The sequence below is a fragment of the Panulirus ornatus genome, chromosome 20, assembly GCF_036320965.1.
Source record: "Panulirus ornatus isolate Po-2019 chromosome 20, ASM3632096v1, whole genome shotgun sequence".
In the NCBI taxonomy this organism is placed as follows: Eukaryota; Metazoa; Arthropoda; class Malacostraca; order Decapoda; family Palinuridae; genus Panulirus; species Panulirus ornatus.
Genome location: NC_092243.1, coordinates 7,955,078 through 7,981,475, shown reverse-complemented (window position 1 = coordinate 7,981,475; position 26,398 = coordinate 7,955,078). Strand labels below are relative to the sequence as shown.

Below are 26,398 nucleotides of genomic sequence, written 5' to 3'. Positions count from 1 at the left end.
CCAGCCAACGTGGCAAAGTTCGACTTCTCATTTGCACGTCAGCTTAATTCTCCTCCTCCTCCTCCTCCTCCCCAAGATGGACACATTGTGCGGTGCCCGGAGATCAATATGATCTTCCCGCGCTCTGTACACCGTCTAATGGCGTGAGATGCGCCCACGCAAGAGCTCCTTCCGTCCAGGAGACGCCGTAAAAACAGGCATTAGCTGACAGACGGAGAGGAGCATTATATTAACCCCTTCCTCCTCCTCCTCCTCCTCCTCCTTACCGGGGTATGGACGTCACGATCATCGCTCGGTGCACTATCACGCACCGCCTTGCACCGTGAGGTAGGGGAGAGGAAAGGTGTGGCATAGAACACAAGGAGGAAGGGGGTGTGGTATAGTAACTCTGTTATTTTCTTTTTTCCTTTTTTTTTTTTTCTTCTTTGACACCCTACCCCCAGCCAACGTGTGGGACGTGATGGCGCGACTAGATCTTTTTTTTTTATTTATTTATTTTCCATGACGTGAACGGATCATGATGTAGTTTCTCATTTTCGTTTTGCTTCTCAGAAACAAACGTTTGTGATCCATTCTCAATGAATCTATGATGAGTAGATCCGTAAACAAACGTTGATAAGACTATTGGGAAAACGGTATATGCTTGTGGCATGAGAAGAGTGGGAGGTGGGCTGTTTAGAAAGGGTAGTGAGTGGTGGGATGAAGAAGTAAGAGTATTAGTGAAAGAGAAGAGAGAGGCATTTGGACGATTTTTGCAGGGAAAAAATGCATTTGAGTGGGAGAAGTATAAAAGAAAGAGACAGGAGGTCAAGAGAAAGGTGCAAGAGGTGAAAAAAAGGGCAAATGAGAGTTGGGGTGAGAGACTATCAGTAAATTTTAGGGAGAATAAAAAGATGTTCTGGAAGGAGGTAAATAGGGTGCGTAAGACAAGGGAGCAAATGGGAACTTCAGTGAAGGGCGTAAATGGGGAGGTGATAACAAGTAGCGGTGATGTGAGAAGGAGATGGAATGAGTATTTTGAAGGTTTGTTGAATGTGTCTGATGACAGAGTGGCAGATATAGGGTGTTTTGGTCGAGGTGGTGTGCAAAGTGAGAGGGTTAGGGAAAATGATTTGGTAAACAGAGAAGAGGTAGTAAAAGCTTTGCGGAAGATGAAAGCCGGCAAGGCAGCAGGTTTGGATGGCATTGCAGTGGAATTTATTAAGAAAGGGGGTGACTGTATTGTTGACTGGTTGGTAAGGTTATTTAATGTATGTATGACTCATGGTGAGGTGCCTGAGGATTGGCGGAATGCGTGCATAGTGCCATTGTACAAAGGCAAAGGGGATAAGAGTGAGTGCTCAAATTACAGAGGTATAAGTTTGTTGAGTATTCCTGGTAAATTATATGGGAGGGTATTGATTGAGAGGGTGAAGGCATGTACAGAGCATCAGATTGGGGAAGAGCAGTGCGGTTTCAGAAGTGGTAGAGGATGTGTGGATCAGGTGTTTGCTTTGAAGAATGTATGTGAGAAATACTTAGAAAAGCAAATGGATTTGTATGTAGCATTTATGGATCTGGAGAAGGCATATGATAGAGTTGATAGAGATGCTCTGTGGAAGGTATTAAGAATATATGGTGTGGGAGGCAAGTTGTTAGAAGCAGTGAAAAGTTTTTATCGAGGATGTAAGGCATGTGTACGTGTAGGAAGAGAGGAAAGTGATTGGTTCTCAGTGAATGTAGGTTTGCGGCAGGGGTGTGTGATGTCTCCATGGTTGTTTAATTTGTTTATGGATGGGGTTGTTAGGGAGGTAAATGCAAGAGTCCTGGAAAGAGGGGCAAGTATGAAGTCTGTTGGGGATGAGAGAGCTTGGGAAGTGAGTCAGTTGTTGTTCGCTGATGATACAGCGCTGGTGGCTGATTCATGTGAGAAACTGCAGAAGCTGGTGACTGAGTTTGGTAAAGTGTGTGGAAGAAGAAAGTTGAGAGTAAATGTGAATAAGAGCAAGGTTATTAGGTACAGTAGGGGTGAGGGTCAAGTCAATTGGGAGGTGAGTTTGAATGGAGAAAAACTGGAGGAAGTGAAGTGTTTTAGATATCTGGGAGTGGATCTGTCAGCGGATGGAACCATGGAAGCGGAAGTGGATCATAGGGTGGGGGAGGGGGCGAAAATTTTGGGAGCCTTGAAAAATGTGTGGAAGTCGAGAACATTATCTCGGAAAGCAAAAATGGGTATGTTTGAGGGAATAGTGGTTCCAACAATGTTGTATGGTTGCGAGGCGTGGGCTATGGATAGAGATGTGCGCAGGAGGATGGATGTGCTGGAAATGAGATGTTTGAGGACAATGTGTGGTGTGAGGTGGTTTGATCGAGTAAGTAACGTAAGGGTAAGAGAGAGGTGTGGAAATAAAAAGAGCGTGGTTGAGAGAGCAGAAGAGGGTGTTTTGAAATGGTTTGGGCACATGGAGAGAATGAGTGAGGAGAGATTGACCAAGAGGATATATGTGTCGGAGGTGGAGGGAACGAGGAGAAGAGGGAGACCAAATTGGAGGTGGAAAGATGGAGTGAAAAAGATTTTGTGTGATCGGGGCCTGAACATGCAGGAGGGTGAAAGGAGGGCAAGAAATAGAGTGAATTGGAGTCATGTGGTATACAGGGGTTGACGTGCTGTCAGTGGATTGAAGCAAGGCATGTGAAGCGTCTGGGGTAAACCATGGAAAGCTGTGTAGGTATGTATATTTGCGTGTGTGGACGTGTGTATGTACATGTGTATGGGGGGGGGGGGGTTGGGCCATTTCTTTCGTCTGTTTCCTTGCGCTACCTCGCAAACGCGGGAGACAGCGACAAAGTATAAAAAAAAAAAAAAAAAAAAAAAAAAAATATATATATATATATATATATATATATATATCCAGGAAAGTAGAGCACTGTGTGTTATATGCCCGATAATAACATGGTGGTGTGACACACGACTCTGGGACGCTAGCCGCGTGACGACATTTAAATGGACAAAAGTCATAACAGTGCCACTTCCTGCGGCAGCGGCAGCCGCAGCCTGGTCAGCCCAGCCTACCGCAGACAGGCACAAACCGCATCTTTCCTTGCGGCTACACCCGCCTCTCCCTATCACTCACACAATACCGACATTTGCCTGCTTAATTCCACGAATCACCCCCGAGAGACAGGGAACTATTAGGTCCATTATGGTCTTAATCACACACATTCCGGTGGTTGCCGAGGGTCGTTAAATCCCTCTCGATTTAAGCAATAGAGGATTTCTCCTCGGCTAAAGAGTATGTGTGTTTATATGTATCTCTGTACATATCTATCAGTCTATTTACCCATTTGATTATTCATCTATGTATCAAAGTGCGTATTGCATCTGTCTATCTGTATGTGTTACTCTTCCTCACTTGTTTGTGGTTACGCCACGAAATGTAACCACGAATGGGAATCCACCTTTGGTGGGGTTGTAACACCAGAATACAATCTTGTCGATGAACTTCTCACTCCATTGGCGTCCAACCTTCCCCTACTGCTCGAGGGTAAGCCATTCCGTTGTCTGTTTCTTTCCTTACACAGCTAGAATTTGGATCGCTTTGCCTCTTGTTTTTCTCTCCCAAGTCTTAAAGCCTGTCTCCCCCTTTAAGAGACACGTGCTTTACGACGTGAAGAACAAGCCATAAATTTCCTCCGTTTTTTTGTAGCACTTTCATGTGATCGCGTGTCCTTATGATTGATGCTTTTGTGTAGATAATGAAAAAGAAAAATACGAGCGTATATATACATATTTTTTTTCTCTGTATCTCTTGTATTCATTCGCCGCCATTACAAGCGAATGACGAATAAATTACAGTTTTTATAGTTCAATGATGATTTACAGAGTCTCATTACTGTAACCTTAGAGGATCATGAAAATTGTCTCGCGATTCTATTCCTGAAGTTATTGAAGAGGCGAAGCATTTCCACGACCTGTCAGCATAATAGACCCATCAACATGAGGGAGGAGTGGATCTAGAGAGAGCAAATACACTAGACAATGTGTAGGTCAAGTCGTACATAACCCAAGTAAGTCTTAATGTTTCACATAACACCTTCAGATTCGAAGCACGTCTTGTGCCATGCCCGGGGCGGTACGGGGCGGCGACAACGCGTCGTAATGATTTCAATTCAGCCATCACTACACCATAAGGAAGTCATTTGCCAGGCCCAACAAAAAGGGGGGGTCATGGAGCAGGAAATACTTTATCGAGCTGTCTCAAGTCGCCCCCTCTTTTTTTAGGTAATTCCTCTGGATAGGGGAAATCGAACCGTCGAAATTCGATTAGAAAGCTGGAGAGGAAGAGATTGAGCTCGAGAGAGAGAGAGAGAGAGAGAGAGAGAGAGAGAGAGAGAGAGAGAGAGAGAGAGAGAGAGAGAGAGGAAAGCCTTGATAAGGAATGTTCGTGAGCTGCAGAAATCTGTTATCGTTAAGGAATAAACGAAGGAAATGATGAATAAATGAGTATATATATATATATATATATATATATATATATATATATATATATATATATATATATATATATACACACGTCTGGCTGCCCGAACCAGGGACTCAGACTTGGGCCTACATATCAGAGACTGTCTGAGTGGTGTTCATTCTGCTCCTTGTTTTAGCCATGTCTCTCATGCCAGAACCTCTCCCCGCCCAACATTCTTCCTCCTCAGTCATTTGCAACTCTTTTTTTAATGTTTATCTTTAGCTCTTTCCCCCCCTCTCGTATCCTTGTGTTGGCGTTCCTAAATTGTTTCTCGTGCGGCACACACTGCCCCCGGTCCTAACAATGTTCCTTGCTACTTTACTATCTAGCCATTTCCTCTGGCTGCTCGACCGGACAGTGTTTCTTAGACTTATAATGCGCCATACTTAGCCAAGTTTCTTGTCCTAACAATGTCTCTTCCTTTGCATTCATTCTCTCCTACACGTGTCCTTGTCTTTCCCCCGCTTCCTCATTCATGGCCCTTAACACCTTCTACTTTCTCTTGCTTGTGTTTCATTGTCTTGACTCTGCTCCTTCCATTACCTTGCCCTTCTTTTATTCTTAACATTCACTCCCCCACTTACTTTGTTCTGTACTCTCGAATCATGCCTCACTTTTGCTATTTTTCTCTCATTTTACCTTATTATGTCATGGTTTTTACACACCGTTCCTTTGACAGTGCTGTGCATTAGTGTTTATATTTTTAGTTTTCTCACTCGTTCTGTGCCTTACATATCCCCCGCTACAGCGACACTCCTTCACAAAGAGGTCACTACAGCCATCGCTGATATCTTGCGCTGTGGACTCTTCTATACTTCGCCTCTTTGCCTTAGAACACTGTCAGTCCTGCCTCTGCTTTGTCTTTTGCCCTTGGAACATCATAAGTCTTTCCTCTACTCCGTCTCTAACTCTTAGAACACTGTAGACCTTGATTCTACCTTCTCTCTTGCCCTTAGAATACTGTGAACCTTGATCTTATCTCCTCTCTTGCCCTTAGAGCACTGTAAACCTTGATCTGACCCTCTCTCTTGCCCTTAGAACACCGTAGATCTCGCCCTTACCTCGCGTCTTGCCGTTGAACAATGTCACCAACCATACAGCTTCGTAGTGCGTTTCTCATCCACACATCATCCACACACAGCAAGTCTCCAGCACTGCAGTAACTCCTCCCTGTTACGAAAATGATTACGGGGGTTTCAGAGACCACAGCCCTTAACTTGACCATTCAGGATTACATTTGCCTGGTAGTATCCCCCACAGTCCTTAACTCGACCATTTCGGATTACATTTGCCTGGTAGTATCCCCACACAGTCCTTAACTCGACCATTTCGGATTATATTTGCCTGGTAGTATCCCCCACAGTCCTTAACTCGATGTCTCTACTCCATGGACCATTCACGATCGACAGATGACTGATAGTATTCTGAATCCACGTCCATGTCTGCCATATATCACAACGCTGGTCATCATCATGACCAGCTCTTAATCTCTCTTTTAACTGCCATTAACCAGGAAGTAGTAACTGAAGCGATGATACTCGCAAACCACATCATAGATAACGTAGTGGCTTACGCGAGTTTAGAATAATTTCCTACACAGGATATGAAAAAGGATTTGAACCTCCTTTTTTTTTTTTTGTGATACTGGATCGTACGTTATTTATTCTCAGATGATGATAGGCTTTCCTCAAGGATCCTCTGAGGGTAGACTGCCGTAAGATGTATTGTAAATGGTGAATGTATATTGTGATGTAAACAATGTAAGTCATGTGATGTACTCGTGTAAACAAAGGTATAATGTTATTCTAGTATGTATAACTCTCTTAGTAAAAAACCTATTATCATTATTATTTTTGTTGTTATTATCATTATTATTATTGTTATTATTATTATCATTGTCATTAATATTATTGTTATTGTCATTATTGTTGTTATTATTATTACTATTATTATTATCATGATTATTATCATTATTATTATTATTATTATTATTGTTATTATTATCATTATTATCATTATTATTATTATCATTATTATTATTATCATTATCATTTATTTTTATCATAATTATCATTTTTATCATTATTATTATTATTACTATTATTATCATTATTATTATCATTATTATTATTATTATTATTATCATTATAATCATTATCATTATCACATGGACTTTAAGTTTACACACCAGTTCAGTTAGGTGTTGTCCTACAGTAATGTTTCTTCTGTGGGAAAATCTGATTCGTCGAGGTGATAATAACTTGGAAACAAGTTCAGCTGTTTGATAATGAAGATAGTATGAAGAAAAAGATACATGATATACGAATGCCTTTCTGGTGATTTGAAATAATCATTGGACGTTATACACTTAAACTAAGAACTTCGTGTATAAGAAGAAGACAGACAAGGCCAATTTAGCTTAAAAGGGTTTTAATACTGACAGGAAGAATGCATGCACGTCTCAGGTAATGTAGACGGAAGCCAGTCATTTGCCTTAGACAGACTAATCCCGTCTTCACAGAGAGAGAGTAGAATGGCTGAGCAAAGATGTAAATTCGGGAAAAAAAAAAAAACGAGAGGGGAGGATTTCCAGCCCCCCCGCTCCCTTCCCTTTTAGTCGCCTTCTACGACACGCAGGGAATACGTGGGAAGTATTCTTTCTCCCCTATCCCCAATAGTGTATCTGCCCTGAGAGAGAGAGAGAGAGAGAGAGAGAGAGAGAGAGAGAGAGAGAGAGAGAGAGAGAGAGAGAGAGAGAGAGACCTTCTCTGTACACCATCACTGGTGTGCTACTGGGCCATTACGTGTCATGATGAAATCGCTTCATTTGCAGATCCGGTACTCAAATCAGCGAAGGGGGGAGGAACTCATGCGTGCACATCGTTCATGTTAATGGTGGTATTCTTCTTCTTTTCTTTTTTTTTTTTTCTTTTTATGCTCTGCGGATGATATCAGTTATCAGAACACGCCACTTTGACCCCCACCATCAAAATCTGATACTTTAAGCATCACGCGTACATCCCTTCGTTTCCTGAGTCACATATTCGACATCACCTACCTTAAGACGCGAAAAGGGAGTCGTAGGCGATAACGAAATGGTGAATTCCAGCGGTTTTTTTTGAACCCCAGAGTATCTCAGGCCTATGGACGACCCACTGTATGTCTCAGAGAGAGAGAGAGAGAGAGAGAGAGAGAGAGAGAGAGAGAGAGAGAGAGAGAGAGAGAGAGGCCATCCTGTCATTTCCTTCGTGTACTGAAATATCTTCAGTTCTCTTCTCGACCAACTGAAGAAAACGGAAGCGCATTTGGTGAGGAGGACGGACCCCCAGCTGCGTCTTAGCGCCTTGGTGGAGACTTGTTTTAAGCAACCCGAAGCCGGGTTCCTCTCAATGCCACTCGGTACTATATCATCAGGAGCTTTGCTCTGATGTGGACGACCACGGAGCATTTTGTTCTTACTCTTCGTATTGAAAATTGACATAAAAAACGATATATGGAATTGAGTGTGTTTTCTCTAGCTTATATGCATATATTTTTTGGCATTCCGTCTCTACATCTCGAAGTATTTTCCGCTCATATCTTCACTTGTTCCAGTTTTGATTTTATGTATTGCCTTGTGTTGTCTGTATGTTCACACCAACACAGGGTAGAAAACCATCACCTTCGCCGTAACATGGGTACTTCACTGAGAGTTTTCCCATAGTGAAAGACTGATCAACTTCGTTGTCAAAGATTTGCGGCATCAAACTGTTCGGATACAAACTGTCTTCACCTTTTCGCACTCATCCTCGCACTACAGGAGGACATGTTCGGGGAAGTATATATGATTCAGTCGAGGTAATCGTCAGGGGAACGTATGGATGGATGGTTTGTCTGGCAATGAGGGCAATGTGGGGCTATCCCAGCGAAAAGAGGAAGAGAAAGATGTCTAGCATTAAACTAGTGATCTCTTTCTCTTACGCACTAGTGGTCAGCAGTGTCCTGTAAACCAAGTTCCTGGTTCTGTTTGAGCGAAGGTTGCTGAAGTTGTCTCAAGAGAGAGTCTGAAGAAGTAAGTGATGTTGTAGCGCTCTGTGAGACGCGTACTACAGACAGACTGTTGACGGTAGAGCTACGTCGAAAATGAGGGAGTTATCCCTCATCTTTGCTCCATCTTTTTTGTTTTTTTTAAGTACTGTTTTATGCTTTCGAGATTGCTTTTGTCGATCCTTGTTTATGAATAAGAGGAAGGAAATTGGCTCTCATGAGACACCCATCACCATCTTTTTGGCGTTGTGTGCTTCACGGCTCCACGACTCTGTTGTGGTTTGAAAGATTGCCGCTTCCTCGCGTACACTCCGCACACTTTTCTTGCCAGGTATCCAGCTGTGCCTTCATGTACTGGACTCTTTTAGCCTCAAGGAAATGTTTTATGTTATCATCGTTATGACCTCTTAAGAGTAAATATATGAAGAAAACGTGTTTGTGTGTGTGTGTGTGTGTGTGTGTGTGTGTGTGTGTGTGTGTGTACATGAACGTGAATATATACGTCAGATATCAGCGGTCATACATTATACACACACCACCACACTGAAGATAACGAATGAAACACTCGTTCCTTTAAGAGTCTAAACATACGACGGTCTATTTCGTCTGAAAATGGCTGGGTGTTTGTTTAAGAAAATGGGGAGGAGAAAATCAGAGTCTCTCGTGATTGCAAAACTTATATAAATTCCGCAGGGGAAGAGAACAGTGAACCGGGCGATTGCGATTAGCTAAGGACCACGAAGGAGTGCTGTGATTCGCCGTCATCTCGAGACAAGTAAGTGCATGTTGGGGTAAAAATGTAAAGTACAGCTATACTTTGAGAGCTGAGGAGGAGGAGGAGGGGCGCATTAGGAACGCACCGCTATGTGTACCGGAGGAGGGGAAGGAAGGAGGGAGAGGGAAGAAAACTTGACATGTAATGACTGTCATAACATCTGAAATCCCAGGGGTAAACATGGACTTCCTGAGTGGTGTGTGTGTGTGTGTGTGTGTGTGTGTGTGTGTGTGTGTGTGACGGGCAGGATGGCCAGGAGTGAGAAACTGTAATTTCTGACGGAAACTAAAGCATAAGATGGAGGGTGTATACGGAGGGAACAAAGAGGATGGAATCTCTGCCACTCTACTTCAAGGGCGTCCTCCAAGAGAGGCGTCGGACGATGTGGTTGGTTAACGCGGAGAGGGAGAGCTCGTGGGTAGATTCCAGTCGTCATTATAAAGTAGATAAGGAAGATAATTCGTGTGATGAACTACCTGTTTTGTAATTAGTTATTCAGCCCATCCAGGAAGGGAGTTTTGTACACATGTGGCGCCCGGTTTGTGTTTGATTACCAATTGTCTCATACGGGGAGAGAGTTTACACTCATATTGTCCCGTCTCTTAAACTTGAACAGATATGTATCTTGTATTTACTTCTATGTAAGTATGTACAGACACACAAACACACACACCAGCCTAAGAAAGGTACCCATACATTGACCAGCCTCAGGGGGAGAGGACAAACACCTGGGTCGGGTGTAGGCCGACTGCCACGCCCAGGGTTCGAACCCGTGCCTCTCCTAGCCCAGAATGGCCCGCGGTGGTTCATGGTCATCTGTGTTTGTGTGTGTGTGTGTGTGTGTGTGTGTGTGTGTGTGCTCGAGAACAAGATGCTGTCTGATAGGGTATGATATAACCTGCAGTTGGCAATCCCAGTTGCTTTTAACTTTTGCGACGGGTAAAGACCTTCGAATCTACATAGACGTGCCTTTCAAACCCTAAGTATCAGCAGGTAATATATAGAATGGAGAGACCTATTCGAAAAACCGCAGGTGCTGAGCAGCCATGGCAGTATTCTACATCCTGGCTGACATGAAAACCCTGCCCATCACTGAAGGTTTTTGACCAAAGAGAAAGAATTATAATGGAGTGGGCTATAATGGAGTGCACAGAAGGTTTTTGACCAAAGAGAAAGAATTATAATGGAGTGGGCAAGGAGCCAGTGTTCACCATGATTTCACGGCAAGCCAGCAGATGGTGGTTCCGCACCCGCCCTGGACACACACACTGATGGTGAGCTGTGAGACACAGGGCCCAGCGAAAGATTGATATATTAACCCGCAGACGAAGACTTGAGGGAGATAAACAGAAATCATACACTGACCCTAAACTTGACGCACGCTTCTTACTGATCATGGCAGACGTCTTCGTATTTACGTCGTGTGTATCGAATCCAACGAAAATGTCTTTTTGTCTTGGCGGAGAGAGAGAGAGAGAGAGAGAGAGAGAGAGAGAGAGAGAGAGAGAGAGAGAGAGAGAGCTTACTTTCATAGAGCACCGATCTAAATTTAGGCAAGGATTCGAATCGAGTGCCATTGGCGTGGTAGCTGGGTACACCAACCACTCGTCTATGCTGCCCATAATAGGGAAATGACTATTCGATAACTTGTAATGTAATACCTTTCGTCTCACGTCCAACAGCAGTAGCATCTAGACTATTCGCATCCCGTCAGGCTCACATTACCCTGTGGTCAACAATTTTACCGAAGGCATGTAGAGGTTTGTGAGCACAAGGTATGTGGAGGTATGTGAACACAAGGCATGTGGAGGTATGTGAACACAAGGCATGTGGAGGTATGTGAACACAAGGTATGTGGAGGTATGTGAACACAAGGTATGTGGAGGTATGTGAACACAAGGTATGTGGAGGTATGTGAACACAAGGTATGTGGAGGTATGTGAACACAAGGTATGTGGAGGTATGTGAACACAAGGTATGTGGAGGTATGTGAACACAAGGTATGTGGAGGTATGTGAACACAAGGTAGTGCAAATGAACACCCACTCTCATAGAACACCTAAGGTGATCATATTCATCTCCTCTGTGACAGGTTCCATAGGATTGCTGGCTGATCATTTGACTAATTCATTTGAGTTTGATGGTAGAACCCAAGCTTGAGCACGAACTGTGCGACCCTTGAGCAATACGGTACAGGCCTTGAGACGAAAGTACGGCCCTTGAGTTTGAAGGTGTAACCCTTGAGCAAGACGATGAGGGCCTTGAGCACCACGGTGCGACCCTTGAATTTGACGGTACGACCCTCGAGCACGACTGAACGACCCTTGAGACGACGATACGGGCCTTGAGCACGAAGGTACGACTCTTGAGACGACGATACGGGCCATGAGCACGAAGGTACGACCCTTGAGTTTGACGGTACGACCCTCGAGCACGATGACGCAACTCTTGAGCACCACGGTACAACCCATGGGAACTATACCGTGACCTTAGAGGTGTATATGGTCAGAGGCCAGGCCACCATACCCATGGTTCGTTCCTTCGTGCTTTGTAAATCGGTCAGCGTGGCTGCGACAGCCCACAGAATGACATCTTTTGGACGAAATGTCAACCTGTCATATGTCAGACATCAGTCACGGTAGATTACTTGGATGTCAAGGGTCGTCATTCCACAGGTCACATCAGATCGAGTGTAATTATGTAATTGTGATTACCTACCTGTCCGTGCGATATAGGGAGGAAGCTCTATTCTTGTGACGCACTACCTCTCGTGTGTGTGATTATTACACGAAAGTGCACTTGGGAACTTATCGTGTTTCATTTTCCCCGTGGACTCGTAGGAATATATATATATATATATATATATATATATATATATATATATTATACTTAATCTCCGTCTTCCGTTTCAAACTCTCGTAACCTGTATAGTTAGGAGGGGCGACTTCTGCGAATTTTGAACGGAGGTCAGCGTTAAGCACTTTGTTCCTCCCCCCAACCTCTCTCTCTCTCTCTCTCTCTCTCTCTCTCTCTCTCTCTCTCTCTCTCTCTCTCTCTCCCCTCCCGTGCGCCGTCGTGATGAAATGAGGACTTCCCTTCATTAAGCCACCAACCACGCTGGTTAAAGAAACACCTCACGTGACAGTCATTACGAGCTTGGGGATAATAATAACTTCGAGTCGATGAGGTTTCCCATACCCCCTTCTTCTTTCCTCCACCATACCCCTTCTTCTTTCCTCCCTCATACCCCTTCTTCTTTCCTCCCCCATACTCCTTCTTTCCTCCCTCATACCCCTTCTTCTTTCCTCCCCCATACTCCTTCTTTCCTCCCCCATACCCCTTCTTCTTTCCTCCCCCATACCCCTTCTTCTTTCCTCCCCCATACCCCCTTCTTCTTTCCTCCCCCATACCCCTTCTTTCCTCCCCCCATACCCCTTCTTTCCTCCCCCATACCCCTACTTTCCTCCCCCATACCCCTTCTTTCCTCCCCCATACCCCCTTCTTCTTTCCTCCCCCATACCCCTACTTTCCTCCCCCATACCCCTTCTTTCCTCCCCCATACCCCCTTCTTCTTTCCTCCTCCTCCTCCTCCTCCTCGAGGTTGAGATCCTCATACCCCCAAGTTCTTACGTTTATCATCATGTATCATCAGTCGGTAAGGGATGGTTAGTTCCTCTACAGCGTCCCATGACGTCGTTGTTAAAGTCTTCGGTCGACCTTAAGCTTAGCGCGAGCACGAGTTCAGTATCTACAGAGGGTTCGTCTTCCCTTCTCCCATTATCTCGGACACACACACACACGCACACACACACACACACCGGAGCTTCAAATTATATCCCTTATTTATGTGTCAGTAATTTCCCCCCCTCCCACACCCAAACCCCCCCAACCCCACCCTCTCTCATCCCCATAAGTAATGCCTCAAATTCGTCCCACGTTTATTTTCCCATTGCCATACATCAGACAGAAAATGGGGAGAGAGGTGTTCTTCTTTCGTTAACCCCCCTCCCTCGCCTTCCCTTCTCCTCCCCCTTCCTCTCTCTCCCCCCCCCCATTCCTTCCCCTCCCCTTCCCTAACCCACACACACACACACACACACACACACACACACACACACACACGCCATGCTGTCTCACCGTCATCCCTTAGTCTTAGTGAGTTACGCAGAGCCACTGCTTCCTAGCAAGACAGGAAGCCTTGTCTTTAACCTCTGTGAACCCTTCTCTCTCTCTCTCTCTCTCTCTCTCTCTCTCTCTCTCTCTCTCTCTCTCTCTCTCTCAAACAATACACACACACACACACACACACACACACACACACACACACATACACGCATATATATATATATATATATATATATATATATATATATATATATATATATATATATATATATATATATATATAATGACCTTTATGAAAGAATTTCAAGGGTGATGGATCAGTGAGAAAAGGTGAAACAGATCGATACATCTTTATTATATACTGGTTTTCTAGTATCAGAGTATTTACGAATGAGATGTTTATCATAATGGAGTAATTTGATACAATAATAATATTAAATACCTCTAACATTCGAGTCTAGGAACTATGGTTGTAGATCTATATACATGCTTGACATGACTATATATACGTATATATATATATATATATATATATATATATATATATATATATATATATATATATATATATATAGTGCAAAAAGATATTCATAGTATTTTTCACTTGTATATTTTATGATATTTCTGCTGAAAATATCATCACATGAGACTAACCAAAAATGTATTGATACTTCCTTTTCCATACAAAGGAAAACAGAGTTGGGAATATACAGGAAGTGCCCGGCTGTGACTCGGTTATATGTTCTTCTCTCAGGATTGTGTCCAGAATGCTATTGGCTTTTACCATTTCTTTTTCTCTGAGTAATTCCTTTCCACCACTGCAGATCCTTATGACAGGTACCATCAGAAAAGTGTTTGGATATGTGGGGTTTGACAGGAGCTTTATATCTTTTCTAAGTTCACATGTCGTTATGTAACATTACTGTTTTGACCTCTAGATGTCATCTGATTTGATAAAAGTATTAAGATAAATTATCTTACTAAGATCATTTTCATTCAGATGTACCAACCTTTCGTTACAGAGTTGGTAGTTGAAGTGTTCTAACCTGTCCCTCGTCCATCTATCCTCAATTTCTCTCCTTAGGAACCTGTCCCTCGTTCAACTATCCTCAATTTCTCTCCTTTATCTTATGAGAAGAACATTCCACGAGTCCAGATAGAGCATTGGTCTTTTTATCAATACTTGGCTAGATTTCTTTTCTCGTGTGTGTGTGTGTGCCAGAGTGAGAGATAAAAAGAAATCTCTCTCTTTAACCCCAGCATCGAGTGTTACCTCCTGAGACTCAGTTCTCCTTGTACCCCAAGCATCGAGGGGCATCTCCTGAGAATTAGTTCTCCATCTACCGCAGTATCAAGGTTCACCTCCTGAGAATTCACTCTTCTACCCCCAGCATTAAGGACCAACTGCTGAGAATTAGCTGTCCCTCTAACCCCAGCATTAAGGTTCAACCTCTGAGAAGCACTTCTCCATCTAACCCCCGGCAGCAACAGTGAGGTTCAACTCCTAAGCAGTCCTCCGTGTACCCCAGCATCAAGGTTTTCGCCTCCTGAGAAGATCACAGTTCTGGGTCATCATCTCAACAGATCTTTACGCAAAGAACAAAGATTCAGAGAAATGTCACAATGAATAATAACAGTTCTGAGAGGATCAGCGTCCCTACATCTACGAGGTATATATACACACGTTTAGATTTAATGCAATGATGAAGGTAAAGATGTCTGGCTGTGAGCGTCCTGGCTCGTCCTATGGCCGTTGTGGAGGCGTTCGTACCGATACATGGCGTGCCTTTCCGTATCACACACCTGGTGGGATGTATAGCCGCCCCTCTCACACGCCTGATAGGGGTACGTCCTCATTCCAACACACGTAGTGGTAGCACGCCCTCATCCTGACACACCCGGTGGATGAAACGATCTTGCTCACACACCTGGTGGGCGGCACGTCCTCCTCCTCCTCCTCCTCCTGACATCGTCTTCCTACACCGGTTCTCAAGACGAGCATCACTTCTTCATCGTCCTGACGCTCCCCATAGCAGCTCCACGTTTCCCCACAGTTGCTCCACGCTTCCCCACAGGGGCTCCACGCTTCCCCACAGGGGCTCCACGCTTCCCCACAGGGGCTCCACGCTTCCCCCAGCAGCTCCACGCTTCCCCCAACAGCGCCATGCTCCTCACGGCGGCTCCACGTTCCCCACAGCAGCTCCGCGTTCCCCATAGCTCCTCCACGCTTCCTACAGCAGCTTCGCGCTTTCCACAGCAGTTCCGCACTTCCCACAGCACCTCCACGCTTCCCACAGCACCTCTACGCTCCACAAGGAAGTGTCTCTTTCCACTCAGCGGTGTAAAGTGTATTAGGCTCATCCGTTTCTCTAGAGGGCGCACAGTTCACCGAACCACTACGACAGAGAGAGAGAGAGGGAGTGATAGAGCTGCCATTCTCAAGGTACGAATTAGGACGATGCCGTCGAAGTCTTCTTGACGAACGCACCCCGTCTGGACGTCTTACCGTCAGTGCTTGAAGTAGTGCGCGAGGGCGGCTTGTGTCGGGGTGGGAGGATAGAGGACACGGGGCGTGACCAGTGTGGGCGGGGAGTTGGTGGTGCTGCCGCCGCCCACGGAGGTGAGCGCGGGCGCCAGTGCGGGCGGAAGCGAGGACGTTCCCTCGATAACCGTGCCTGAGCTCGGGGTGACTGACGCCGCAGATCGACTGAGTGCGGCCAACTGCGCCTGCCGATGGAGATCATGGCATTAGATGTGATAACTCATACACGAAGAAACCCTCATGGAATCACCTGTAGTGACAGTACGGGGGAGGGAGTTACACACCCGTGGGGATTTCATCTCTGTGGATGGATAGTCCTCTCTCAACCTGAAGGTGTGAATACTAGAAGACCAATGCAGGATCGAGGCTTAACTGTGAAATACAAGTTACTGTGATAACTGTTTTTGTGTGTGTATGACTGGATGAACAGTTAAAATACTGTATTTGAAATTTGCCGGAGGTAATGGCGGTGTTTGATATGAATTACAAGTTCGACTGAATCCTCTCACTCGAGGTTGTTATACTCACGTGACGATAATAAAGGTCCATGGACGAGGAGAGAGCGGCCATTGAGGACAGAGCCCCCACTGCTGAAAGATGGGCTGCGTGGGTTGGCGTGGGGAGACCTGGCGGTGTTGGGTAAGGCCAGTACCCACCCATGAGCCGCCCATACCCGCCCTCGGCCAGCAGCTCCAGACCCACGGCCGTCTGACGCTTCCATTTGGTCCTGAAGTGAGGAAGAGACGAACCATGAGTTGAGGAGACGTAAGAAAGTAGCGCGCCCCTCATAACCTTTTTTCGACCAGTTGGTGTACAGTGTTACCCGTGCATTGATGATGTGGGAGCAGCGAATACACATGAGAATGGCATGAGAAGGAGATGGACTCACATCCTTCTAAAGTGTAGTGACCGAGTCGTCATCACCGTCTATCCTTGTAATACAAAAAAAGCAAACTAATTCTGTACGTTATTGATCCTCATTAGCTGCGATAGAATAGACAAGTGATCATTATGATAGATTTTTACTCAGCATTAACACTCCTCTGACCGCCATGTTGGGTATGTTGTTCTCATGTAATTAGCTAAAGCCTCATTTCCCTCTCCATATTCGTGCTCCTCCCTCAATACCTCCCATGTATTAACGCCCTCCCTCCTGGGCCAGGTTCAGCTGGAAATAATGCCTCGTTATCACACCCGCATGGCCGTTGTTTACCGTTGTTGGTTATCACAGCAGCGTTAGTAAACGCACACACACGCACACGCACACGCACAGCGTCTGGCACCTAGCGCTGCACGAGCGATCAAAAGCGGCGGTGATGATTCGCTGGTAATGATAAGCGCTGGGAGTGAGTGTAGGAGGGGAGCAAGGAAGAAAAATATAGTACGTGGGGAGAAAAGAAAAAAAAGACATGTTACGAGACCTGATGGCCTGTGCCGAGGTTATCTGCTGGAGGACAGTAATGGCCATGGGAAGGCCAGATAACAGAGAACCTGGTGGTTTATGACGAGGCTGTATGAAGGAGAACAGTAATGGCAATTCATGGGAAGGGTAGATAACAGATTACCTGATAGACGACGATGAAATTATCTGTTTTAAGAGAGTAGAACTACCTCATATTTCTGATTCATGTAGACGGAGAAAGATGGAAGTAAGTCAGAAGGCAGAAGGAAAGGGAAAGGGAGTTAGAGGGTAAGATTAAAGACCTAAGTGATGGCTTTCTCTTGGTGATAGAGAGAGAGAGAGAGAGAGAGAGAGAGAGAGAGAGAGAGAGAGAGAGAGAGAGAGAGAGAGAGAGAGAGAGAGAGAGAGAGAAGATGAAAAGTGAGAAGGAAAAAATGCTAAAGTGTGAAGAGAAAATGCTAAATTTGCGATAGAGAAAAAAAAATCGAGAGGATATAACTTGAGAAAAAGGTGAGGAGTGATATACGAGGAGGGATTTGAGCGTCTCATCTCAACGTAGGATTAACAATGGGAAGGGAAGAGAACGAGGAGAGGAGGAGGCAGGACAACTGTATTGATCCTTGCAGACTTTATAGCCCGTGTATCTATGGTGCGGCTGGCTATAATTGCGTGGTATACGCTATATTCCGCTCCCTCCCATAAGCGACTGTGTGGAGGCAATTCTTACGAGGATTGGCCGTTATTGCTCCTCCTCCTTCCCTTCGTGCAGGTAAACAATGGAGTTCTCTTCCTCCCTTTTTCATCCCTCTCTCTTCTGGGTTTAAGAGTCGGTTCTTCAGACACTTGAGGCGCGCAAATTAATCCCCATTGTATATCTGTTTTACGAAATGATTATTTCACATTTTTAACATCCATGGATACAACATCTTAGCTTTTATATATATATATATATATATATATATATATATATATATATATATATATATATATATATCTTTCTTTCAAACTATTCGCCATTTCCCGCGTTAGCGAGGTAGCGTTAACAACAGAGAACTGGGCCTTTGAGGGAATATCCTCACCTGGCCCCCTTCTCTGTTCCTTCTTTTGGAAAATTAAAAAAGAATAATGAGAAGGGAGGATTTCCAGCCCCCCGCTCCCTCCCCTTTTAGTCGCCTTCTACGACACGCAGGGAATACGTAGGAAGTATTCTTTCTCCCCTATCCAGTATATATATATATATATATATATATATATATATATATATATATATATATATATATATATATATATATATTTAATGTGTGTGTATGTAGGACGACTCCCTCAAATCTATTTATGCGAAAACAAGTGAATCCCATCTAAGACCAGTGAATCCACTGAGAACCAGAACAGTGATTCTCATCAGAATCAGGTCAGTTAATGAAATCAGAACCCCTGATGATGATGATGATGATAGCCCGAGGGAAAAATAACCCACCCCACCTACCTACACCAGACTCTGTGAATCCACTGAGAGAACCAGACCATTTAATCTCTGTCTGGAGCAGATCACACGAATCCGCTTCTAGGCAAAAAAAAAAAAAACCTAGCGAACGCCTTCACGAACGCCTTGGCTTCCCTAGGCATCTTGCCACCCACAAAACACCCGCGTCACGCGTCACTGTGACCCCCGGATGATTAAGCTTTAGTTACGGTGTCTCATGCTGTCGTATTGACCGTCACAGCGAGATGAAGAGCCTTTTAAAGCGTCTGTGTTTGTTAAACTACGTGATAGGCTATCCTGTTTATTACGTACAGCGGAAGGGAAAAAATAGCCTCAACAACAGATTTGTAGATTTTTCCATGAGTTGCTACACGGGAAAAAGCAGTGTCTATCATGGAATGGTGATTTTTACTTTCGTAGTCCGATCTCATCCGGTGATGGTAGTCCGCTCTATTCATCCGGTAATGATTGTGAACGTGTATCCGAATGCAGAACACGCATTGGATTTTGGTATACGTATCTGTAAGAGACAGCCTCGTCCTCTGTTTTCTGACGACTGGAGAATGAAGGAATGATTATCTAGTCCCGTTTGCAAGAGAAGTTAGGCAACTAGGGAAGATTCATATCATCTAGATGAAACGACAGAATCGTTGGAGCTCATGGTAGCCCAAAAATATATATCACTTTGCTTCGTAAGTTCGACGGATGAATTTCCCACAGCCGTCGTGTCCAGGTGCTGAGGTACGTTGGGAGGAATGGACCTCCGTAACAGGTGTTAACATCTTACACTCGTCATCTCCACCAATCCTCCTTACACATGTCCTCCTGTCGCTGCTTTCTACATCTGCCTCTCCGGAGCAGCTCGGAGCGAGGAATGACCATTTCCCTAAGCGTTTCCCAGACCCGGTGTGCCAACAGCGGTAATTCTGAGACGAAATTTCCTTTGCGTGTGTGTGTGTGTGTGTGTGTGTGTGTGTGTGTGTAACGAAGACCTCCAGCACAATTCTGACGACGGACTTGCCTGTTAAACATATGTTGAATAGCATAAGACACTTTGTCGTAATGGTCCATACGCGTTTGTTTACAAGAGTAATTGCGGTTCAGTTCGTCCAACATCTGCCGCGAAGGTTTTAGCCCGAAAGAAAAACATGAGAGATAAGAGGGTATTCTCACAGCAATTGCCCGTCGTGGTGCTTTGACGAATTGTCTTTCCGGTGCAAAGAAAACTGTAATTTCTGTTTACAGTATCGTCAGCCACAGACGGGCAAGCACTGCATTTAATTTCGATTCCCTGAATTACCGTACACGCCACGGCCGTTGCGCAAATGTCAACAGATGTTCGGGTGGATAATGCGTGAGTTGAGGAAGTACACGATAATGGTAAGAGATGAGGACGAAATTGCTGATTATACTCTTGTGATGAATGTAGCAGTGTTTTGTGTGTGTGTGTGTGTGTGTGTGTGTGTGTGTGTGTTTACACACACACACACACACACACACCAGCCTAAGCCAGGTCCAACCCCGAAGGGGAGGAGGAACATACACGCCACCAACAGTTGTCACTCAAGAATTCGAACCCACGCTGTTCCCACCTTCGGTAGGCCTGTGTTGTTGACTCATGGTCAGTGATCAGTGTGTGCTTACGGGGGTAGTTGAACCCTTCGGTCAGACGAGAGAGAGAGAGAGAGAGAGACAGAGAGAGAGAGAGAGAGAGAGAGAGAGAGAGAGAGAGAGAGAGAGAGAGAGAGAGAGAGCATTATTGTCGTTCAAAGCTTTCTGGGGGACTCAGGGTCAAGTTTCTGTCTTGTAACACTCTGATACAGTGTGACAGTATGAACGGTTACAGTCTTGAAGGGCAACTTCAGCATGATGACAAATGGGTCATGATCAGAAATCTTTTTTTTTTTCCCTCCTCACACATTCCTCACCGTTCACATATCACAAACTGGCTCACACTCCTGCCTCCTGCTGTCTGAATGAAGGCTTGGAGGAGAATGATGCCTTAAAGACAAGATTGATAAGCAGTTGATAGGAATATTAGGAAATGAATTGTCCTCCTTAGATTTACCCGCTGATGGAGGACGTAGACTTCTTATTGTTATGAACAGCTGACTCTATAAGTCCCATTCGATCACCCTTTCTCGATATCTGAAGACAGTCTCCTGCCAAGCAGTGGGGTCCCTCCCCAGGCTGCTTGCGAGAGGAGGAGAAGAGATCAGAAACACAGAGACTTACGGTGGTAAACGTAGGAGAGCAGAGAAGGGGGGGGGACTTCAGAACATTAATCCTATGTGAACATCGTATGTAACTCCGGAGGCTCGTGGGTCAAACCATGGACACTAAGCGAAGTGTGTAGTCGCACACGTCTAACTTCCAAGGCACGTTAGGTGCCGCTTCCAGCCACTGTGACTAGTCAGATCCCTCCGTAACGTTAGCATGGGCAAACGAAATTAGAATCCTAGATGCTCTCGTCTTCATCAGTGTCACCGGCATCGTCAACGCTCATTAGGTATCTCTATGTTTTTTTCGCCTCCTCCTCCTACCGACGTTTCAAGAGACTTCTTATCACTTGAGCCGCGGACTTCTCGCCTGGTGTGTGTGTGTGAGTTGTCGCGCATTCTGCACACGTCGCGGGGGCCTGCCCCTGGCACCCGTGTGCACGCCAGGCTGGTGGAGTGTACAGGCGTGGGTAATGAGGCGAGAACCATGAGGGATGGGACCTGCTCGAGACGACGACGCTAGTGTAAATAACTGGGTAGTAAGGGTAGCACGCACTCCCTCACTCCCTCCCTCCACCCTCAGCTCCCCACACCACCCTCCAGCTTCCATGAAGGATGGTTGCGATCGGGGGAGGGGCGGATTTCTGGACGTGTTGATGATCTTACTTCTTTCTTTAATTCTTTCTTTTGTCCTTTGTCCAGTTCTTTCTTTCGTTAGACTTGAGATACGCCAAGTGAACTGAGGCCAAAAAGATGTGAGAATAATCGACCTTTTTTTTTCGAAAATGGCAATTGCCGACTATCCATTTTTCTTACACACTTGGTCGTAAGGTATATATATATATATATATATATATATATATATATATATATATATATAAACATACAGTGGTATGCCGAGGTGATGGAACATATCTGCACGTAACCTGCGACTCTTCAGCTCATCAACTACGTTTATATACCACTTCTGTACTGATCGTTAGGCATGAATATTACGTGAGGTCGACCCATTGGCCGAAAAGACAAGAAAAACGTTATGGAAAGTTTCCAAGCAACGTTTGTACTTCTGCAGACGTCATTCGTGTGTGTGTGTATCTTAGGCTGTCTGATTAGTTAACGTTTGATAAGAGATCACGAACTGTGTGTTATGAATTCCCTCTCCCTAGATGCCTGTGTGATTCGTCCCCTGCAGCCTTCCCACGCCATCTTCATGAAGAAAGTAGAGGGAAAAACTATAGTTCTCTTTTCCCTCCTTGAGACTTATTCTGTTCTCAGTCAAAAGCAGATGTTTTAAGTAATTTCTTAAAAGAATAAAGTAAAGCTGCCGGAAACTTTCCCCCTATCATTTGTGAAGAGTTAGGTTTCATTGCATCTTTGAGATTCATGGGTGGAGAAACTGGGTTTCTTTTTTTCTTTTTTTTTTTTTTTGGATAGAAACAGAATCTCAAAGTTCACTGAGGTTTGCTGTAAGTAATCGTGAGGTGTTGGTCCTGGAATGGAACACGGCTTCTTTATGATGAGCTGAATATCATGCAGAGTGGGACTATTTGAAGATGATGGCCTCTTATATAGCTCTTTGTATCTTGCTGAATGGGGGCTATTTTGAAGGTGACGGCCCCTTATATCTCTCTGTATCTTGTTTGGTGGGGGCTATTTGAAGATGACGGCCCCTTTCAGCTCTTTGTATCTCTTCCTTCGTTTTAATCGCAATAAAATCGATTCAAATCCTCCTTTGTCCTTGTGTTACTTTAGCTTTTTGTTTTACTCCGTGATATCAACATTTCATCTCTGTATTGTTGCATTTTGGTCAGATTTTCTTTGCTCCAGTGCTTTATCTCACACACAGCACTCGACCACACGTAGCTCACACGACTCGTTCTTCGACACTCCTAAAATTTCCTGCTCTGGTCGCCAACCGTTATCCCTGCCATTTGGCAAAATCTCTTCGTAAACAGTCGTAAGTGACCTCACATTAACAACCCCTCCTCCACAACCTCTACTTCCCCCCTTTTGATTGTCCTTCTAATGCTTCGCTTTACACCCACCATGCAAGTTAGACACGAACCTTTACAACCATGGCTGAGACGTCTGAACAGCTTTGAACTTTTTCCTCTTCGTCTTAAATAGGACCATTACTGGTGACGTTGGTGACAGGATGGGGGAGGAAAAAGAATGATTTATGCTCAAAATTATAAGGAGGTGGTGTTTACTTTGATACCCTAAATAAGAGCTGTGTTGGGTTTGTTTTCATGACAGCCTTTCATCCTGAGATTAAGTATGTTGTTTCTGGCATTTGAGGTTCCTCTTCCTCCTCATGTCTTTTTAGATCCATGCCTTTCGCTATCTCTCTTACATTTCTCTTTGTGTCTTTGTCTTTCTCTATTTACTGTTTTTTCCTCGGTTTCTATCTTTTCGTCTTTGTGTTTTATCTGTATTCATCTTTTCGTATGTGAGTTTTTTTTTTTGTCTGTCCTCTGTCTGTCTGCCTTCCTCTATAAACTAAGTTTCTTTCCGTCTCTTTCTTGAAATCTCTGTTTCCTTTCGTCTCTCTCTCTCTCTCTCTCTCTCTCTCTCTCTCTCTCTCTCTCTCTCTCTCTCTCTCTCTCTCTCTCTCTCTCTCTCTCTCTCTCTCTCTCTCTCTCTCTCTCTCTCCCATTCTGTTTTCTTCTATTCTGCCAGTCTGCTCATGAAAGGTCATTCACCTGTTTTCCACTGGAGTTAATTTCACATCTGTGGAGAAGACAGACGAAGGCTCACAGTGACGTCAACAGTGACATTAGTATAATTTCTGATATTCCATGGAGTTAGGAATCAAGTCCCCCTCACTTTTCCTAGTTCCCTCTTCCTTACTATTCCTAGGAATCGTTCAGTGTACCATTCCTTGATAGTTTCCTTTTTTGATCCATATCCATCCTCTCAATATGTATCCTCTAAATTTATTCCCTCACTCAATTCTTTTATTCTGTGCTGTGTCGTGTGTCACCCTGTGTATGTGTATATATTTTCATCTTGTGTTCTATCCCTGGCTCTCTCGTTACGTAGGCCAGCACACTCGGTTAGATCCCTAACCAACAGATGGGCTTAAACCTTCCCAAAAGTATTGAATGTCAGCACAATATATTTTCTAACTCTTAACACGGAGGGAAACGTTCTCGAAATGGTACACCATAGATGCACTTGTCTCTCTGTGGCTAATGAGTATCTATAAGGACCAGGAAAAGACGTAACAGACATAGGAGTGACTATTTGTTGGGGTGATACAGCTATAACGCGAGTGATTTGAATCTCCAGTAAAAAGAACGGGTAATGCCCGAGCGGCGGAAGTTACATGACAGTGTGAACTCGCAGAGTGAATATTACGTCCTCTGTGTGCGCACCTCAACCCTGGCATACCGTATATGTTAGAGATCGCAGATGACAGTGCGCACGCTGAATTGTCGGCCTGTTGATGGGGCTAGCGGGGCAGAACAAGATGTGGGAAGAGTGGTGAAGGTGGTTAGAATAGATTAGGATCAGAAGGTAAACTGAACAGTGTTTAGTAGTATATGGGAGAGACGTGATGGTCTACGATGGGGTCCCATGACGGAGGGTAGTAATTGCGACCTGAAATTCTAGTCTGTGTAGATGGGGGTGAGGATAGTATAAGAGATCATTCATAGGATTAGAAGAAGTCGTAGTAGTAGTAGTAGTAGTAGTGGTAGTAGTAGTAGTAGTGGTAGTAGTAGCAATAATAACAGTAGTAGTAGTAGTGGTAGTAGTAGCAATAATAACAGTAGTAGTAGTATTAGTGGTAGTAGAAGTAGTAGTAGTACTAGTAGTAGCAGCAATAATAACAGTAGTAGTAGTAGTAGTAGTAGTAGTACTAGTAGTAGCAGCAATAATAACAGTAGTAGTAGTAGTAGTACTAGTAGTAGCAGCAATAATAACAGTAGTAGTAGTAGTTGTAGTAAACGGTAACTGTTTATGGTAACTGTGGTATGAGGAGAAGGAGAAGCAGAAGGAAGAGAGAAGGAACATTACTGGGAATAAGTTGTACATATTTGTCATAATAGATTAGAGAAGAGAGAGAGAGAGAGAGAGAGAGAGAGAGAGAGAGAGAGAGAGAGAGAGAGAGAGAGAGACTCGCATGCAAGATTTATTGAATGAATTGATTACCCTATTTTTTTTCCCCCCTGCACTGACACCTTAGCCAAATCCTTCAGTTATCACACACTCACTTACGTCTGTGTGACTTCATACTACACCCATCCTCACGTACCGGTGAGGTCTGGCACTGAGGTCATAGTGACATTCAAAACACTTAATGTAATCATCATTTCTGAAAATAACAGAGGCGGACGATGAGCCTGCCACCCTTGTAGAACACCAGTGATACCTGATACAGACTGTCTCACTGCTGAGGCCTGTCGTACGCGAAGACACAGCGAATCTACTAAAGGAAAAATGGATATGTGTGTGTGTGTGTCTGGGGCGCTCCTGGAGTATTACCTTTCAAAAGTGATTCATGGTGACACATACAAATGGCACCAGAAACCATCGTATTTTGGCCAAGTGATGTGATAGCGTTGCTCAGAGCTGAGTCGCTGGTGAACACAAGCCAGTTCACCACATTTGTCACTGAAGGCGAGACCCCCATACGACTATCATCACTGCAGGGCGACCAGTAAGAAATTACCAGTACAACGGCCAATACAACGACAGGAGTAAAATCATTCAGTGGAGAGCGATGACGGCACAAAAGGGTTGTAGCATAAGCGGTGTGCAGGGCCGCTTATACCACCCTCCTGCAAGTGCCAGTTGGGAGCTATTCGGGTTCTTCGCTCCTCCTCAGCGTTCGCCGCCATTATCTTCACCCAGAGGACTTCAACGCATTTTCTCTATAAGAGTTTTTAGCTATTGAGAAAGTTAGACTTTGAAGGCATCAGCGCATTTACTGTTAGTGACCATTAGAAAGTCAGACTGACTTTGAAGTTATCAATGCATTTTGTGTCATTAACTTATAGCTTCCTAGAAAGTCAGAGACTTTGAAGTTATTAATGCATTTCGTATCACTAGCTTTTAGCTTCCTAGAAAGTCAGAATCTAGAGTTATTTACGCTTGTTGTTGTTTCTTAGCAAGCTAATGAGTAGCTGTTTTGAAGATGAGTTATAGTCGTTACGGTGAGACGGAGAAATCTGGAAATCACTACAGGTTAGGATGAAAACGTCGAATATGAAACACACAAAAGCAAGATATTCGAATAACCACAACGAGACTAGAGTACACCACTACGAGACTAGAGGACACCACAACGAGACTCGAGGACGCTACAACGGGACTCGAGA

The 26,398-nt window shown here is 44.4% G+C and overlaps 1 protein-coding gene and 1 long non-coding RNA gene across 2 annotated transcripts in view; one reads left to right on the top strand and one right to left on the bottom strand.

The window, feature by feature from the left end:
• LOC139755897 (uncharacterized) overlaps positions 1-26,398 on the top strand; it is a 754,411-nt gene that overhangs the window by 186,413 nt on the left and 541,600 nt on the right. The window lies entirely within an intron of this gene.
• LOC139755896 (uncharacterized) overlaps positions 13,784-26,398 on the bottom strand; it is a 78,417-nt gene continuing 65,802 nt past the window's right edge. Inside the window, exons 3-4 of the mRNA XM_071674611.1 lie at positions 16,499-16,697; positions 13,784-16,155 (exon numbers count right to left, since the gene is read on the bottom strand). Coding sequence (XP_071530712.1) covers positions 15,937-16,155; positions 16,499-16,697 — 418 coding nt within the window. The 3' untranslated portion in view covers positions 13,784-15,936. The remainder of the gene's footprint in view (positions 16,156-16,498; positions 16,698-26,398) is intronic.